The 19,528-nt window shown below is 40.4% G+C and overlaps 1 protein-coding gene across 7 annotated transcripts in view; it reads right to left on the bottom strand.

Annotated features, from left to right (window-relative positions):
- Nucleotides 1-19,528, bottom strand: part of SLC2A13 (solute carrier family 2 member 13) — a 318,345-nt gene that overhangs the window by 42,241 nt on the left and 256,576 nt on the right. For all 7 annotated transcript variants that reach the window (XM_025209708.1, XM_025209706.1, XM_025209710.1 and 4 more), the window contains one exon: nt 12,173-12,298. In XM_025209708.1, the coding sequence (XP_025065493.1) occupies nt 12,173-12,298 (126 nt within the window). The remainder of the gene's footprint in view (nt 1-12,172; nt 12,299-19,528) is intronic.

Raw genomic sequence — 19,528 nt, 5'->3', positions numbered from 1 at the left:
GGGCTGCCGGCCACAGCCCGTGTGCACACAGACGGGCCCGGCTCGCGCCCGGCGAGGACGGGACCGGGAGCCGGCCCGCACAAAGGGAAACTGGGCCTGCCCATAAAGTGAGCATGTCCAGGGAGCTAAAGTAAATTTTAAGTGACAGGACCAAATGAGAAACTGATATTAATTGATACAGGTGGACCAGATCAATTAAGTTGCTGGATTAATTGAGGTCCAGTGGGGATAAGATCAACTGAGGATTGAGGTGTGTCGAATTGATTAAGAAATGAAATAATCAATGACTGTGTGTAACCTGATCAGTCAAGGGACCAAAGGAGAACAAGGCTAGGGACTAGAAACCTGTCTGAAAGGGGACTTTGCCACCATCGGACTCCTGAGGAGACTAGGGAATAGGACAGGTCAAGGACCCCAGCTTCACTAGCCAGGGTGATCCAGGAAAGTGGCAAGAAGTGATGGACCTGGAGACCACTAATAGATTGAGCTCAGGGTGTGAACCAAAAAGAAGATGCCAGCTGAGACCCTCAGAATTTTAAGCTAAAGACTCAAATCTAAATGGGTGTGTAATGGATCAGGGTGTAGGAAAGGAGGAGCCCTGTGTGTACACTACAGATTTCAATGGTTTGACCTACTGCTAGAGTCATCTGCCTCTCCTTTACTTTATTGATGACATTTTAGTGTGGCAGGCAACAAGAAATAGTGGAGAGGCAAGGAGGTGGTGGGAACCGGTTGAGGAGAGATCCATTCTAAGTAAACAATGGAGTTGGTGAACATCACAAGAAGTGGGACTGCTTGCACATACATTTATTAGCCAAATGAGCATTCCTGAAGATATATAATGTCTCCTTACCCTGAACTTTTAATCTATGCTGGAAACAAAACTTGGGGATATATTTTCCATGATGTCTTGGACAACTACGTCTTCCTGTTGTTATGGCCAAATTGGTGACTGGCATCCTGCAATCTTGACTTCACCTTTGCCTTGGCCTCCTCTTTTAACCACAACTGCAATGTGTGTTTAAATCCTGCTACTTCCTTCCTGCCCAACGGAAAGTTTTATTTTCCCAATTGTTCAGAGTGCTGAAAATGTTCCCCAAGCCATGATCATCTTACACCCTTACTACAGTGATCTTCTTCTTTATGGCCTCAGGGACTACTACCTCACCTCTTCCCAGATCTTTTCAAAATGCTGCTCCTAAGACCATCTTTCTGGCTCAGTATTATGACTGGACCATCTCTTCTTCAATTTCTTCTTCCAACACACGTACATGCTTCCTCTTCTCACTTTTAAACATTTTCAGAGTGGCATTTTATCTTAGCATAGGTTTCATTTCCACCTTCATTCTGCTAGGTATGCCAATATCACCTGTTTTACAACTTATCCAGCCACCATGCTCATCCATATTGCCCCTTATAAACAGAAAAAAATCCTAATCAAAATCCATCTTTGGTACACCTTCAAGTGCCTCCTCAAGACTCACCTTTTTCACACTGCATACAGTACACTGCAACCTGACAGTGACAAGACATTTGGTGGAGATGCATTTACTATGTCACAAAATCTAAGAATTGAGGGGGTGGGGGGAGGGGCGGGGGATGGGCGGGGGTTTACGCTGTCTCCCTCAGCCCTAACCAAGATGTTTGTTTCATTTACCTGTAACTTCTTATCTTTCAGAATGTACTGTATCTCAGGGCACTGAAACATTGTTATTCAACTTGATTTACTTTTGATTTCTCTCTGAATTGGAAAACAGTTTCAAAACTATTATTAGACTTTCATACGTAAAGTCACTGAAAAATTAGTGCTGAATCCTGTTCGGCAACAAAATTTATTACAAGTGGGGTGGAAGAGAACCATTTGAACAAAGGGACTGCTTGTCTAATGAGGCCTATTTTAAACCCTCATTTTAATTAAAATGTAATTTATCTTCAGGATATAAGATGATGATCTCTAGAGTCAGAAGAAATATTTCTTTTGAAACATGCGTGATGGGGTGGCATTTTTGTGCTCCCCTTTCAGGCTGCTACTACTTGTTACAATTGCAGGCAGGTTGATTTAAAACCATCCATGATCTGTTATATAATATGGCAATGCCTGTGTTTCTATCCTAAGGAAAGGGGAAGATAACCTCAAATGACAACTTTGGAAATTAAAGTTACCACTACTACTGGAGGTCAGTTCATGATACCTGTTAATCTATTTGCAAAAGTCCAAGCATTTTACTGAAGTTTGTTGTCGGCTGTCAGACATCCAGTGACAAACAAAAATCTCACAATATTAAAAATAAAAAAACATGGATTTTCCCCCAACTTAAAAAAAAATCAAGGAGTCCATATCTTCTGCAATAGTTATAATCAAAGCCTTGTCTTAATATGAATTCCATAAATACATATATTAAAATTTAATGCTCTATTTTTAAAAACTGTTTAAAGGGATTCTACTGAGGGTATCAGGCCAAAACATATGATTTACCCGTTTAAGTATCTTTTAAAAAGGTGCAACCCACAATTAGCTGATTTTCAGTGCTGAGAGAACCACAGTTAAAATGCTACCTGCTCTGCAGCAACCCCACTATCGACAACTTTACTTGTGATTGCTGACTTAATATGCATGTTGTTTTGTTTTTTTGGTCTGTCTGCCTCTTTGGTTAGTACTTAGTAGAGAATATATTCAAACTCTCCCCCAAAATTTCTGTATTTCTTCCAAGCAGTTAAGAATCAAGTGGCCAGGCCCATAAAAAGAACAGTAAAATGATCCTTCCTTCAACTGCATCTCAGAACAAAGTTCATCCAACAGATTTTATGCCTGAGAACCCTCAAAGCAGCATCTGTGTCAGTAAAATGCATCTGTTATTTCTATTTTATATATTTTATGACTATAGAGACACATTACTATTCTCCAAGATGCATTTTCGTATACTCAATAAAGAGTATGTTTAGTAGGCGTTCTGTATTGCTAAGATTTTATTTTGGGAATGCACTAAGACATGGCACATTCATAATCTGAATGTGGCAACTGGAGGTCTCTGCAGGAGAAATAGTAAGAAATGATGCACTGGGAGAACTAGTGTAATATTTTAAATACAAGATTTTATTGAAAGATTCTGAAGATTGTAATTTCACTAATAACATTCTTACCAACACTCCATGCAGTACAAGTCAAGCACTTTTTCGTTTGGACAGAAGAGTACTTCATTCACAAAGTATTTACAGCTTTCCTATGGTGGTAGTCGTTCATGGACATACACTGACTTTTTATACACCGAATTCTTATGAAGCATGAGGAAAGGGGAATTCAGTTTTAAAAATATAGATCTCTCACATATTTTTGAGTATTAATAAAATGGTCCCTCATACAGTGACTTTTTAAAACCTTGAAGCCTACTGTATAAATTGGTCAGTGACTGGCCAAACTAAGGAATAATGAGCTGATATGTCCCCTGGATAGTGACATTTACAAAACTTTGCTTGTTAGTAATATTTCACTTGCTGAAATCTCCAGGAAAATCCACTATTTCCACCAAGAAAATATTTTTAAAAAGCAATTAAAATGCTAGTCTGCTATGAACTGGTCAATAGAAAATGTGGGATGAATTTCAAACTCTCCAGTCTTTACAAAGCTGTGATGGGATCAAGCTGAGTGCCCCCTTCTGGCTGCTCACCAAATTGCAGCTAGGGGACTGAGAAACTGAACTCCAGATTTTTTTTTGTCTCTGGAGTCTCATCTGGCCTTGAGTTTTATCTCTATGAAAACTTCAATTGTGCAGAGCCCCCTGAAATCACAAATTCATGATCCAATTGACTATCACCAAGGGCTGGCATTGCCTCCTCAAACTCCCTCTCCCCTCTAAGCACCTGTTTTCCTAAACTCATACCAAAGGTATGATCCTTTTGGTTTATCATGTAACTAGGAACCATTGGTAGCTGAAAACTAATAAGATCATACTGAAATGCAAATATTTTCTGAGCACACAATTTTTTTTACTTAAAAGATGAAATACAAGAGAACAGATCAACAGAAAACAATCACTTGCCTAAATGCTATATCCCTCTTTTAGAATATTGCTCTTGTGAGTCCTTACAGAGTCCATTGGTTTTTAGGGAAGCAGGATTCCTCTGCCCTGTTAAGCTCCAGGTACAAGCTGTACCTATCGCCTCAGCCTGAACTACTGAAAATGGGCACGGAAAACAAATGGCTCAGAATCTGCCTTGTAAACTTTCACTTGCTCCTTCAGACAATTTCCTGAAACGATTCCACCAGGTTGGAGGAATCCTCATACCTCTCTATTAGGAATCATTTTAGTGCCATGTTGACTTTTCCACTACCTGCCTATGAAAAAATCAATTAGCTGTCCAATTCAGTGATTCTCAACCACGATGCCAGGGCACCCTGGGATGCTTTGAAATCCTTTGAAGGGTGCACAGGGTACCATTTAATGTTAGCACTGTTAGATGTGCAAACATGATTTACAGGATAAATCCATAGATTTCAAATATGAATCCATAGTAATAAAAATATCCTGCCCTGTTGTGGGCTTTCTGTGTTCTTTGCAACAGATAAATTGGTTTATTTTTTCTCTAGTCAAAAAAAGAGTGAAAACTAAGAGTTGGCTTCTTCTGAGGGGTGCCTTAAGTCTAACGAGGTATGCCTTGAGCCTAAAAAGACTGAGAACCACTCTTTTAGTGGATAAAGTAACAGCCTCATGAACTGAACAGTTTCTATCCACATCTATGCTGACAACCAGACCTTGGGGACCTTACAGCCCACATCTGCAGGCCTGCTATGGTAGTGAGCAAATATACAAGTCAATATTAACCAAAAGCCCCACAATTAGCTCTTTTCCTTGCATAGGTAATAATTTATATGTAAATATAATAAAAGAAAGAAAACTCGTTCCTGCCTTATGCTCAGCCATCCATGTTGGTTTGCACAATGCACAGAAGTTGTGCAGTTTGAAAGGACTCCAGATCTATCTGTTGTTTTGAGGGAAATATGCTACCCCATTAAGTGACATATGTGTCTTCTTGGCACAGAGAAAAGCAGCATGGTTCTAACACACAAACCCAGAAATGAGAACAACCAACTCCACATTCAAATTCTAGTTCTCATATCAACTCCCACTGGGGCCCGGGGGCAAAGCAGTTAAGGTATTTCTCTGGGTGCCAGAGTCACGAGCCTCAGCCAGAGGTATAACTCCAGAGTTATACCAATGGCAGCACTCTGTTGGCCTAGATGTAAATGTGTACTTGGTCATTTGGGCTGAGGAAACAGAGACAGTTGGATGCAATGCTAGCCACATGAATCCCTCTTTGCTACTGACTGGCATGCTCTACTGTGGGCTTCAGGAAGACTTGTGGGTACTTTTGGCCCTTTCTGCTTTAGGTTTCCCCACCTATAAAATGGAGACCATACTATTTACCCACTTTGCAGGAGGCTTTGTAAAAAATAATTTACTGTTGGGAAAGCAGAACATAATTGCTATGGGCGTTTGTACACATCACATATTTTGCCCTTGCACTCTACTCACCTTATCTGCACCATTTTAATTGAAAAGTTTTTCTAACTATTGGAAATACACACAGCCTCTAAAATAATTAGGTGGGCTCTCACTCTCCCCTAGAAAGGGTCTGGTAGCGATCTGCAGATTTCTACTCCTTTTTCTTCCTTTAATGAAAAAGGAATCATATAGGGATAATCTTGTTACCCATCCTCAAAATGCTCAGGCTCACTACAGACATAGTGAAGCAATTATTGTAGGAGTTTGGCTGTGCAAAACTTGTTTTCCTGATCCACCCCAAAATGCCAAAGCCTGAAAAATGCTGACTGTGCTAACAAGTTAAGAGGGGCTATATCTGTGTTACCCTCAAATAAACCAGATATGCAAGTCATGCTTATTTAACAGACCAAATGAGAAATATCTTTTCTCTGTGGAAAAATAATACAAATTCCCTCTCCCCCAATGTTCCCTGTAACATTCCTGTTAGAAGCCTGAATTAGGCCCAGCTGGATTGATTCTTGTATGGCTCTTTTCAAGTGCCCTTGTCAGCCATGGGTTTCCTTACATTCAAAAAGAATCACCACATGCTGTTTTTCCTATAAAAAACATTTTGACACTCTAACTGTCCTCCCAGGTTTCTATAGCAACTCCTGAAACATAAACAGCTTTGCTGGCAGCCACAAGAGACAGATATTTCTTACTTGCCTTCCTCTACTGCACAGATATTTTAGATTTGGAACATACGGTAATTGTGAATTAGTGTGGTCTACTGTAACCATACAAGTAGGATTGATTGTACAAAGTTGGCACAGAAAAAAATATGAAAATATAATACAATACTTTAATAGTCCCAAACATTACCAGTTACACTAATACTAGTATGGTATTTTGGGATTATTACTGATGAATACTGAAGGGCTTTTTAATACTAAAAAAGGAAGGATTTTCTAGAGGACATTATAGTCATATACGGACTGCTACTGTGACTCTCAGCTTCCTTAAAGGAACAACCAATTTGTGAATGGACATTACCACTCACGGAAATCAACTGAACAAAGACTACACATATATATGCATATCAATTAGCGATAATGACAGAACATGGACTTAATCCTGGGGATCATTTAATTATGCATAGGTATTTTAAAATAAACATTCAGAAGTGCAGTTATAAATATGGCTTTAGACAGAATAACTGTCAAATGAAATCATGTATTTTTCATGCTCCCAGAGGAAGGCAATCTCTTCATTAGTGTCAGATGCCTGAGACACTGCATCTCAGTAAGGCAGGAATGTAGATAATGCCTATTTCTCTGAACAACAAACAGCATCTTCAAGAAATCTCCCCATTATAGGGAAAGTTGCACTGTCTGTGGGCATGAAGGTTCTCCTGTGAAGGGATCTGAGGAACCAGCACAGGGCTACATGACTGTACAGTCTGCCTAGCCTGGAACCCAGATCTATAGGAATTCCTTGTGAATCATTATGTAGCAGGGATCTGGGAACAGGCAGAAGAGGACCTCTTTACCGATCCACAATCAGTCTCCTCTGTGTGGGGCAGAAATAGAAGGAAAGAATCTGGTACCTACTCCACCATGAGGCCTGGATAAGGAGCCACAGAGTGACCGCCTATGTCAGGTCACAGCCTGAAGAGCCCAACTTTGAAAGACTTTCCCCATACACAACAGCCCAGATTGTCAGGCTGCGTAATGGCACCAAGTTAATATGAGCACTACAGCTTTTTTTTTCTCCTCTCAGGCCAGATTTTCAAAGTAATAATAAACCTTGTTCTTATGAAATGATTTGAACAGAGTCCTCACAATAACTTCTGTTATGAAAAAGAAGTATTTTCCCTTTCATATCGAATTTGCTTCAATAGATTTTATAGAAAAGGTACTATGGAAAAATGAATCATAAATATAGAAAGAGAACAGATGTGTACAAACACAAGTTAAACAAGAAAACTGCTAATAGGTTTGATTTATTTACCATACATTTGTAATGTGTTTGTATCTTCATTGCTGTCTTACTATATGCTATTACCATTTCCTTAACTGCAGAGTTGGTACTTAAAATGTACAATATATTAAACAAATGTTGATCCTCCCTGCGAAGAAAGGTCTGTTATCTGACAAACAGGAATATGAGTGTTCAGGGAGCTTTCATGAAAATCAGAACATCACTCAGTAGGGACTAAGGTACGTGTTGGACATATGCAATGGGAGCTGTTTACAAACTAGTCAGCATTTCTCACAAAGTCCAAGATTCTGTAGACTTCATTTTAGATGCATTTTTAACAACATATGTATTTTGTGTGAATTCTGCATGAAATTAAGTTACAATTTGGAAGTAAAGAAAAGCTGAAGTGATGTTTCCCATCAATAAATAAATAACTATATGCATAACCCACCTTTTTACAGAAAGGCCTGAGGGACTGGACATGACATTTTATTGTAGAGAAAAGACTCGTTTTACATTTATTATTATTAGCTTGTTTAATTGTTTCACTCCCTTTAAGGCCTGTTCAGTAAGGTCAGCTGTAGCTAAAGCTTGTTAAGTCTGAGAGTACAAAAAATAATTTAACATTAAAAAGAAAATCCTACAATACTTCCAAAGATTATACGTGGCATAAGAAACATACCGTAGTCAGATGACCTAGGAAGGTTTTATCAGTACTCATTTTGAGATGACCTACATAACTCAGTTGGGGATTCACACCAACTCAAACTCAGGCTGGTAAATTTGTGACAGCATATTATCGTATCATGGAAGGATTGCCTTGAAAAACTCTGCTCTCCATAAAATCTGGTAAATTGCACTTAGAATTTCTCATATTAAGTGCAGGGAAATACTGTGCTACCCATTTAAAAGGTTATGGTAAAAGGTGATACCTTACTGGCCACTTCTATGTCAGCATACTCAAGATATAGAATGGTGTCACTTTAAAAATGTGGGAACTTACATATTCATACACATATACCATGAACCTAACATTTCAGACTAAATGATTTAACCTACATGCTTGGTTTTAATTGTAAAATCTTTAAATAAAGTGAGCTTTGAAGAAATAATTTAAACATAAGGGGCAATTTCAGGTGCACCTAGGAGGTTGTCTTCTCAAAGGAAAGAATTCAGTAAATCCTCATAGTATATCCAAGAGGTTTGTCATATAGTTTAAACAGCAGAACTTACATATATTGGGCACAAACTATTCAGGAAGGACAGGCAGGGGAAAAGAGGAGAAGGAGTTGCACTTTATGTAAAAGAGCCGTATGATTGCTCAGAGCTCCAGTATGAAATGGGAGATAGGCCTGTTGAGGGTCTCTAGGTTAGGGTCAGAGGGAAAAGCAACAAGGATGATGTCGTGGTGGGGGGGTCTGCCATGAATGATGTATGCCCCTGGCAGCTGGGAGGGCATGGCTGTGCAGGTGGCGGTGAAAGCGTGACTGTGGTAAGCATGGAGCTCCTGCAGATGCCACCGGCAGCTGGGGTGCGGTGGCAAGCACTGACCAGGGGTTGGCGACCACCCGCAGGCACCGTCAGCAGTGACCAGCAGCGATCACAGACTGCCTGCAAATGGTGCCGGCAGTGGGGTGGCGAGCGGCGACTGCCCTCAGGCATCACCCAGCAATGATGTCGGCGGCGCCTTTTTATAGGGGGTACACCGCCACACTCAGGGGGTGCATGTGCACCCGCGTGCATCCCCTACACATCACCCCTCCAGTCTGCCACAGACCACCAGACCAGATGGAAGTGGTGGATGAGGCTTTCTTCAAACAGCTAGTGGAAGTTTCCTGATCATAGGCCATGGTTCTCATGGGGGACATCAATCACTCTGACATTTGCTGGGAGGACAATACACTAGTGCACGGCCAATTTAGGATGTTTTTGGAGAGTGTTGGGGACAACTTCCGGATGCAAGTGGTGGTGCAGCCAACTAGGGGCCATGGTCTTCTTGACCTGCTGCTCACAAAGAGGGATGAATTGGTGGGAAACGTGGTAGTGGATGGCAACTTGGGCAGCAGTGACCATGAGATGATTGCATTCAGGATCCTGAGGAAAGGAAGGATGGAGAGCAGCAAAGTAAGGACCTGGACTTCAGAAAAGCAGACTTTGACTCACTCAGGGAACTCATGGGCAAGATCTCCTGGGAAGCCAGTCTGAGGGGGAGAGGAGTCCAGGAGAGCTAGCTGTACTTTAAAGAAACCTTACTGAAAGTGCAGGAACAAACCATCCCAATGTGCAGGAAAACTAGCAAGTATGGCAGAAGACAAGCTTAGCAGGGAACTCTTCAGTAAAACTAAATCATAAAAAGGAAGCTTATAAGAAGTGGAAACTTGGGCAGAACTAGGGAAAAATATAAGAGCATTGCTCGGCCATTCGGGGATGAAGTTAGGAAGGCCAAAGTGCAATTGGAGTTGCAGCTAGTAAGGGATGTGAAGGGTAACAAGAAGGGTTTCTACAAGTATGTCAGTAGCAAAAGGAGGATCAGGGAAAGTGAGGGTCCCTTATTGAATGGGGGAGGCAACTTTGTGACAGAGGACGCATAAAAAGCTCAAGTATTCAATGCCTATTTCACCTCAGTCTTCACAGGCAAGGTCAGCTCCCAGACTACTGCAGTAGGCAGCAGCAGACTTTGGGGAGGAGGTGAGAAGACCTCAGTACTGGAAGAATTGGCTACAGACTTTTTAGAAAAGCTGGACATGTACAAGTCCATGGGGCTGGATGGGGTGCAGCTGAGGGTGCTGAAGGAGTTGGCTGATGTGACTGTAGAGCCACTGGCCTTCATTTTTGAAAACTCATGGCAATGTGGAGAGGTCCCATATGGTTGAAAAAAGGCATACATAGTGCCCATATTTATGAAAGAGAAAAAATAGGATCCAGGGAACAGTCAGCCTCACCTCAATCCCTGGAGAAATCATGAAGTGTATCCTCAAGGAATCTATTTCTATGCATTGGAGGAGAAAAAGGTGATTAGGAACAGTCAGCATGGATTCATTAGGGGCAAGTCATGCTTTGACCAACCTGATTGCCTTCTATGACGAAGTGACTGGCTATGGATGTGGGCAGACTGGTGGTGTGGTGTACCTTGATTTTAGCAAGACTTTTGATATGGTCTCACAACATTCTTGCAGGCAAGCTAAGGAAGTATGGGCTGGATGGATGGACTGTAAGGTGGATAGAAAACTGGCTGGAGCATCGGGCTCCGAGAATTGTACAATGGGTCAACGTCTAGTTGGGAGCCAGTATCAAGTGGAGTGTCCCAGGGTCAGTCCTCGGCCTGGTTTTGTTCAATGTCTTCATCAACAACCTGGAAGATGGCATAAAGTGCACCCTCAGCAAGTTTGCAGATGACACCAAGCTGGGGGGAGTAGTAGATACGCTGGAGGGTAGGGCTATGATTCAGAGTCAGCTAGATAAATTGGAGGTTTGGGCCAAAAGAAATCTCATGAGGTTCAACACAGACAAGTGCAAAGTCCTGCACTTAGGACAGAACAATCCCATGCACCAGTACAGGCTGGGGCTGATTGGCTGGGCAGCAGCTCTGCAGAAAAGGACTTGGGGGTTACAGTAAGCTGAATATGAGCCAGCAGTGTTCCCTTGTTGCCAAGAAGGCTAACAGCATACTAGGCTGCATTGGTAAGAGTGTTGCCAGTAGGTCAAGGGAAGTGATTATTCCCTTATGTTCAGCACTGGTGAGGCTACATCTATGTTCAGTTTTGCGCCCCCCCCACCCCAGAAAGGATGTGGACAAATTGGAAAGAGTACAATGGAGGGCAACAAAAATGGTGAGGGGGCCTCTCCTCCTATGTCATGTGCCCCAGGCCCCCTCACCATTTTTGTTGTCCTCCACTGGAGAAGAGGAGACTGAGAGGGGACTTAATAGCAAGCTTCAACTACCTGAAGCGGGGTTCAAAATACAATGGAGCTAGACTGTTTTTAGTAGTGCCAGATGACAGAACAAGGAGCAACAGTCTCAAGTTGCAGCAAGGGAAGTAAAGGTTAGATATTAGGAAGAATTGTTTCACTAGGAAGGTAGTAAAGCACTGGAACAGGTTACCCAGAGAGGTGGTGGAAGCTCCATCCTTGGAAGTTTTCAAAACCTGGCTAGACAAATCTTTGGTTGGGATGATCTAGTTGGGGCTTCTCCTGCTTTGAGCAGGGGGTTGGACTAGATGATCTCCTTCCAACCCTGGTTTTTCTATGATTCGGTGATTCTCTGAGGGCATAACTGGGCTGGGTACACATACATATATACACGTGTCTGCTGTTTTTCAGCCACTTAATCTGCATGGTGCCCACATCTAAATGATTTCTGTATTTTAAGGTTATCAGTTCAAACAAAGTGAGGACCTGTTTTTCACATTTTTTATAATTAGTATAATTATAAAAATAGAAAAATGTGATGGTTGATTTAATTTTCACATCATGACTTCACCACTGGACAACACTTATTTTCCAGAAAAAATTAAGCTTATATGCAAAGTTTTTTTGAAATGGAAACACATATCATATGCTAATTAAATAATGATAAAATACCAATCCTAAGAATTTACTTTTCTGGAAAGAGATTAAAGAATAGTGTTTTTGTGAAAATACAAATGCTCCCAATGGCCAAAATCAAAACTTTTATCAAAACCTACTATGAATACATGCTCTAAGTGACATACCTGCCCCAAGCTGCTTTCATTGTAGTTTCTTGACTAACAGGAATACAGGAGGAATCAACAACACTTGACTTATTCAGTTTGTAGCAGAGACCACAGTTTGGATCTAACATGCATCCATTGCAATAACTGAAAGAGACAAAGAGACATACTAAACTAAATTTCCTTTATCTGTACATGTGATATAAAACATTATCCATTGAACATGTCAGTTCAAAAGCATGAAGTCATTCATTCTTTTCTTCTCCTATGCCATGTTCTGGTGAAAGCCTCGTTGTGCTTGCACATCTACTTATTAGTGTTATTAAATAACACTTGATCAACATGGAGCTTTGGGGGAAAAATAAGTAGAGCAGCTTTGGTTGAGAAATAGGGAAAGGACAATAAAACTATGAAGATGGTAGACAGCAAAAATTATGTAATCCTTATATATGAGTAAATAAATGTTTTTTCAGACTGTATCCAGTAGTTGTATTTGACTAAAATCTCCTTGAATTAATCATCTCTATATATTTTAACTGAATCTTACATACAAAAGAGTTAGAGAAAATGGCTAACATAAGATGTGACAGTCTGTTAAAATGCTCATATAGAAAGAATCTTTTAATACACTGAGGTATGCTAGAAAAAAACTTACAAAGGAAACACAGCTGCCATACAGATCTATGTTTCATAGTCATTCGTTTATGACGAAGATATGGAAGGGGAAGGAAAGTGCTTGGAGTGCAATCTGGAAGGTAGGAGACATGGGTTATACACTTGCCCTGCCACAGATTTTCCATGTAGCCTTTAGCAAATTACTTATTCTCTGACTCCACTTTTCATCTCTAAAGTAAGGAAAAGAACATTTATTCACTTCACAAGGAGTGGTGAAGCTATGTAAATTTTAAATTGTGAGATTCGTACATAGAGTGATGATGGGGATCATACAAGAACTGAAGACAGACAGTATTAGTCTACCATTTTCTCTCTCAGCAGAAAAGAAAGAGTAATTGGAATGGTATATAACCACAGAAGCATGCCCAGTAACATTTCAAATTTCTTGATTCCTATTATTTTGTAAATTAATATAATAATTATTCATTTTGACTTGAAGAAGTCAAATACCCAAATTGTATCATTCTACTGGGAACTTAACAATAGAACTTTTGAATAAGTACAAACAGACTCCTTCAAGTAGTCTGACATCTTTTATATTCCTTTCATTGGTACAAAATTATGTAAAAATGTCAGATACAGAATTAAATGCAACAGGTATATAAAAAAGCTGAATATTAAAGAAATATGCAGAATAAATACCAGTAAAAAAGTAGCATATTAAAAAGATTGAAAGACTGCTATGGTGTCTCAATCAAAACCAGTAAAAGAAACACACTTTTCCTGATAAGGTATGTTTTTATGCTAAATTTAGAGTGGACTTGATGTAAATCACTCCACTCTGAAGTGAAGTTATTCTCTAACATGGAGGAGTATGTAATACACTAATGTTAGTGTAAATTACTCTGAGGTATCAGGCATCAACTGTTCCCTAGTTAGGTTCATCCCAGGGTCGCTATTTGCTCAGTTCAAATGGTCTACTGTCACCTAGTGGCCAGGCACTATCACAGCCAGATTTGCTGAGCTCTGTTATGTATCTGCTTTTACTCTGGGATAGTTTTACTGTCCAGTAAAATGTGGCTAGATGACTCAACAGTAAGAATGTCTTATGGCTGCACCTCAGATTGTCAACATGGATTTAAGGGGAAAATGTAAAAATAACTGTTACATAGAGCTTTTTTGGCAGGAAGTCTTGCAGTTCTTTCTTACATGAGTGCTAACTATGGTATGACCGAGCTTTCTGATCCAGAACCCAAATCTTTTGAACTGTCTTTGTCAGGGGCATTACGTTGAGGATAGTCCATGTCCATAGTTCAGTAGAATGATAAATGGAGGTGCACAAAGAAGGCAGAGTTGGGGTTTAAATGGATCTAGTGCAGCTAAGCTCTTCTAGAGAAGCATTTCTCAACCTGTAGGTCACGACCCAAAAGCAGGTTGCAAGATTTCAGAGGGTTATGAGCCACGGGTTGAGAAACCTTGATCCTGGGAAAGCATCAAGACTGCGAAGGACAGAGGGGCAGCAGGAAGGCGCCTGCCCCTTCCAGCAAGGGAAGGGGGTGGGGGAGAGCTGTGAGGCCGGGGTGGGTGCTCAAGGGGTGGGGTGGACAGGAGATGCTGCTTGGGAGGCAGGAGGGGCTGGGACCAGGCTGCCTGGCACAGCATGGCAGGCCCAGCCCAGGGAAGGGGCTGCCACAGGCCTCCTCTCCTCCTCCCTCCAGCCTGTGCCAGGGCTGGACTCACTCTGCTGCCACTTGCATGGAGCTGGAGTCGCAGCAACCACCATGCTCCAGCCTGAGCGGGAGGGGGGCAGCTGGGGGCCTCTCCAGTAGAGCTGGTGGGGCAAGGGGCTGCGGGCTGGGAGTGAGGGACACTGGCAGGACTGGGGGTGGGGGCAAGGGCTGTGGGTTATGAATGAGGGACACCAGCATGGACTGGGGGGAGGAGGGGGTCATCAACTGGCAGGGTCAGTGGGGTGTGAGTCGGGACAGTCCATGAACCTTTGCAAATGGGTCCAGGTAGCAAAAAGGTTGCGAACCACTGTTCTAGGGTATCAGGACCACTTGCAATTTTCTCTCTTCTGAGTAAGTCTTTAAAAAAAAGGCAATTTCCAGGCCAAACGTAATTGAACTATCAGGAGATATAAATTTACCATTTACTGAAGAAGGGCAAAAATAAAAACATACCTTAGTTCTCAAAAGTAAAAGAATTATGCAAATTCCAACTTAAAATTAAACTTAAAAAATCTAAAGTGTGGAAATATACAGTTAAGTTTACATTTAAGTTGAACAAAACATCCCCTACATCATAAAAACACAAGGAAAAAATGTTCAAAAAAATTTGCATCTTTATCCCAATAGTGACTCAGGAAAGTGATATAAAATCTAACTGGATTACAGGCAGTCCTTGATTTATAATGTTTCGAGTTACAACATTTTGCCCTTACAATGTTTATAAATTGACAGCCAGTTTCAACTTTCTGACATCAGTTTTGACTTTACAATGCTTGATCCGACATGATGTCACGCCAGCAAACAAGTTTGCTGTGTTGCCCATCTCCCTGGAGAACATCTATCCAAACTTCCTTGGACACTTTCTTTAAGAGAAAGATGAAAAGAGTTCAGAAAAACCTGCAGCCAAGACTCCTGAGAAGACTCCAGCCAAGAACACTTCAAAAAGTCCAGTAAAGTCACCTCAAAGAAGTCCTTCCAAATCAGTATGATTGCTATTTACAATATAAATAAATTAATGTAGTTGTGTTACTCATCTATAACTGATTGAGTATAACATTCTGGGTTATTTTTGGTGAAAATAGGGTATTGGACCTTGGTTCAGGAACCCATCCCGCATTTATAACATTGTTTCCTATAGGAAAATTGGCTCCGAGTTACAACATTTCTACTTAAGACATGGTTGTCAGGAACCAATTGTGTCGTAAGTCCAAGGACTGCCTGTACTTGAGTTTTGAAGGTAATTAAACCATACACTCAGTCTTTTTACTCCAAAAATTCCTTAGTTACACGGGCAAATTAAAGAGATCAGAAAACTTTTTTTTTTAAATGTGCAAACTTAGCCTAGAAATTCTAGGCTGTTTGTGTTATTAAGAAATTCATTCTAAAGACTTTTCCCTTGTATAACTGACAGTTGCAATTCTAACTATTTTTCTTCCAGAGGAATACTGTATTGAATTGGTATCTACAGGATAACACAAACTACAGAAACATCAATTTCCAAAGAAACAGCAGTAGCCAAGGGATAAATCAACTCTACTTCTCTCATTTTATATAAAAACATGCAAATTTAATAAGTTGTACAAAAAGATTAAATAAAATAGAGGGAGAAGTCATTCTGAAAGATAATTTCATCTGGCAAGAGTAAATATTTCCTTCATTTCTTAAAAGCATCAATAAGAAATATGTAGCCCTACAATTATCAATTACAAAAGGAAAGAACAGTGACATATATTACATTAGAGTCTTAATTACATTTTGTTAATCACTATGAGACAGCAGTGGTCAGCAACAAAAACAGTCAAAAGAAACAGAAGACTTCAAATACAATAAGATAAAATGTTTTAAAAATTCACATTTTGTGTGCATAAATTCTAAGTATAATAGGGGTATTAAATACTGCTTGACTTGCCAGTGAAAATGCTATGATGTTAACAGGAGACTATTGTGGTTGATTTTTACATTGTGAAACACCTCTTATCTGCTCTCTATTTAAAAGAGATAGAATTTTTTCACTCTCATAAGAAATTCTATAGAAATATATAGTGCTAGCATATCTAATTAAATATCCTGCTTTCAGAAGTGGCCAGTTCCAGATGCTTAAGATGCAAATATCTGGATTCTCTCTTATCCATTTACTGCAATGCAATCAATATGACTACAGTGTGCAAACAGAATTACAGAATTATCACCATCTCCAATTTGAACTTGTAATAAAAGAGAAAAAAAATCTTGCAAAAGCAGATAGCTAAGAAAATCAAACAGGAAAAAAGAAGTTCATTTTCTCATTATTTCATTTTGAAAACTTCTTTTTGAAAACCCTGTATGGTCCATTACTTTCAGCATATAAAACAGAGAAAACGAGGTCTAAATAAAATAATGGTAAGATCTATACTGCCTTTACAAGCTATGCAACCTTCTCTCTGGGTATATCAAGGCCATCTAACACATGAATATAACATGAGATTTGTAACTCAAAGTTATCAGTGCAAATACCCTCTTGGGTTAGGGAGGAAGAAAAGGTATAAGGAAACGTAAGAGTTTTATGAATGAATTGAATTAAATAAAACCTAATTTAGAGCGGCTCAATAAGTTCTGATGCCTAGGAGACTTGAAGATAGAATAGGGGCTGGGCCATGCCCCACCCTCACCATGGGACCAGCGTGGATCCAGGCTTCTGCCCCACTCAGCATGCCTGGATGGGGCCCTGCTGTGACCGCCCTGTGCCGGATCAGAAACACCAGACAGATCTGGCCCATAGTTGGTCTGAGCACTGCCCTTCTGCCCCATTGGTCAAAAAGGTTGAGCCCCACAGGGGTTCATGTGTTGAACAGGAAAGCCTCTAGGGTAGACAGGCAATTGCCCCAGTCTGCCCTATGGGTCAATGTGGGCACAACTCCACATAACTATGCCAGGACCTGGGTATCACCCACCTATAGGATGTGAACAGAAAAAAACAGAACACCCTCCCCTTCCCACTACCCCGAAACTTATTTGAAGATTCAGCAAGCTGCAGTTACTGACTCCAATTTTAGTTGCTACTTGGGCTCTATCAAGTATGCATAACTGACATCTCCAGCAGGGTTTCAACAGAAAGACTCCAGCTGAGGCTACAGTTTTTGTGTTTAAATAGAACATTAAACAACACAGAGCAGGTTCCTTCCTCTGGCTTGCTAGAAGCACCACCTTAATGATTCCTTTAAGTTCCATCTGCTTGCAGCCTTGAATTGTGTATCAATGGAAAGTCAAATGACACACACTAAAAATTCATTTATTCTTGGAGCAGGAGTTCCTGTTATTGGCACTATATGAGTTCACACAGAGTCAGGATTTGACCTAAAGTCTTGAAGAGAAGATCAATCTGTCTGAGAAAAACTAGAAATGTAGTGCATAAAAGCCTTGAAAGCCTTTTCAAATCTAATTTACAATTGTGCTTTAGGTACTGTAGGTGGTTTGTTGAGTCAGAACATCCTGCATTCTTTCCCACCCTGTGTTATTGTAGAAACTGAGGTTTGTGCTGCTTGCAATCCAGGCAGATAATTTATAGATTTTTCCAATATCAAGCCTAAATAAAGTTCAGGAGTTTTTCTCCAGAATGTCCATTAAGCAAACTTACACTAGCTACATTAAAACTATTTCACAGTGCAACACACACATTTATACAAGTTAAACAAAAGTCAAAGGGATTTGGAAGCTGCAGGCTGAAAGAAGCAGAGGAGAGAAAAAGGGAAAATGTGAGTATTGATGCTCAGAAGGTGTTTGGATGATTTGCTTTAACAGCCCCTTCCTCCAGTCACTTTGAGAGAAAATATATTGGATTTTGCAGGCCAAAAAGAGAAAAGTAGAAGACATTTATAAAAACAAATGCTTAGAGTGGAAATGATTTTCAACCTTATGCCTTTCAGAACACTGACTCCACAATTATTTGCTAAATGGCAATTTTAGGGCATTTATTGTATTTATTTCAATATGAGTAATGCATTATAGTATGATCAGGCACAATGATGACTAACGTGAAAATAAGGACTATGCATATTATAATCATCACTGGCATAAAAACTGCATACTGTATATTTTAGCACAGACCCTTTGCAAACTTAAATTTCTACCAGTACTGCCAAGCTATACAGTATGCCAGATCCATTCAGACATATTCAGATCCCTGAAGGACATTGAAAGAAACACTACATACTCTGACCTCTGACTCATAACAACCTCTCTCTACCAGAGAAAAAGGCCATAGAATCTCTAAGATCCAACCACCAAATAGTAATAAAACCAGCAGATAAAGGAGGAGCCATAGTCATCCTAAACCATGAAGACTACATAAAGGAAGCCAACAGACAGCTCTCAGACACCACCTACTACAAAGTACTACAAGAAGATCCTACTCTCCTTTTCACCCAAAAAACTCTACAATACCATTCATTTCCATCAAGACTACAAGAAAAACTACAGATCTTGATCCCCCCACTACCTAACCCGGGGACTTTTTACATGCTCCCTAAAATCCACAAACAAGGGAACCCTGGCAGACCTATCATATCCAACCATGGGACCCTAACTGAGGAAATATCAGGTTTTGTTGAATCAATCCTAAAACCGCTTGTCAACCACAGAGCAAGTTTTGTACAAGGCACTACAGACTTTCTACGGAAACTTAAAAACATAAACCACCTTCCCAGCAACACACTCCTAGCCACCATGGATGTAACCAACCTATATACCAACATCCCACACCAGGATGGCATCCAAGCCTGCCTTACATATCTACAGGAACAAGATTACAACTCAGAATACAGACCCAAAGTTATTACTGACCTTATACACTTCATCCTCACACACAACAATTTCACTTTTAATAATCAACACTTCCTCCAGATGATGGGAACAGCTATGGGCACTAAAATGACCCCACAGTATGCCAACCTTTTTATGAGCCACCTGGAAGAAGACTTCCTCAAGAACTGCACCATCAAACCCTTGCTGTACTTACGATATATCGATGACATCATCATCATTTGGAGTGAGAACC

This window comes from Alligator sinensis, unplaced genomic scaffold, assembly GCF_000455745.1.
Source record: "Alligator sinensis unplaced genomic scaffold, ASM45574v1 scaffold9_1, whole genome shotgun sequence".
Classification (NCBI taxonomy): domain Eukaryota; kingdom Metazoa; phylum Chordata; order Crocodylia; family Alligatoridae; genus Alligator; species Alligator sinensis.
This window is presented reverse-complemented; position numbering and strand designations above follow the sequence as displayed.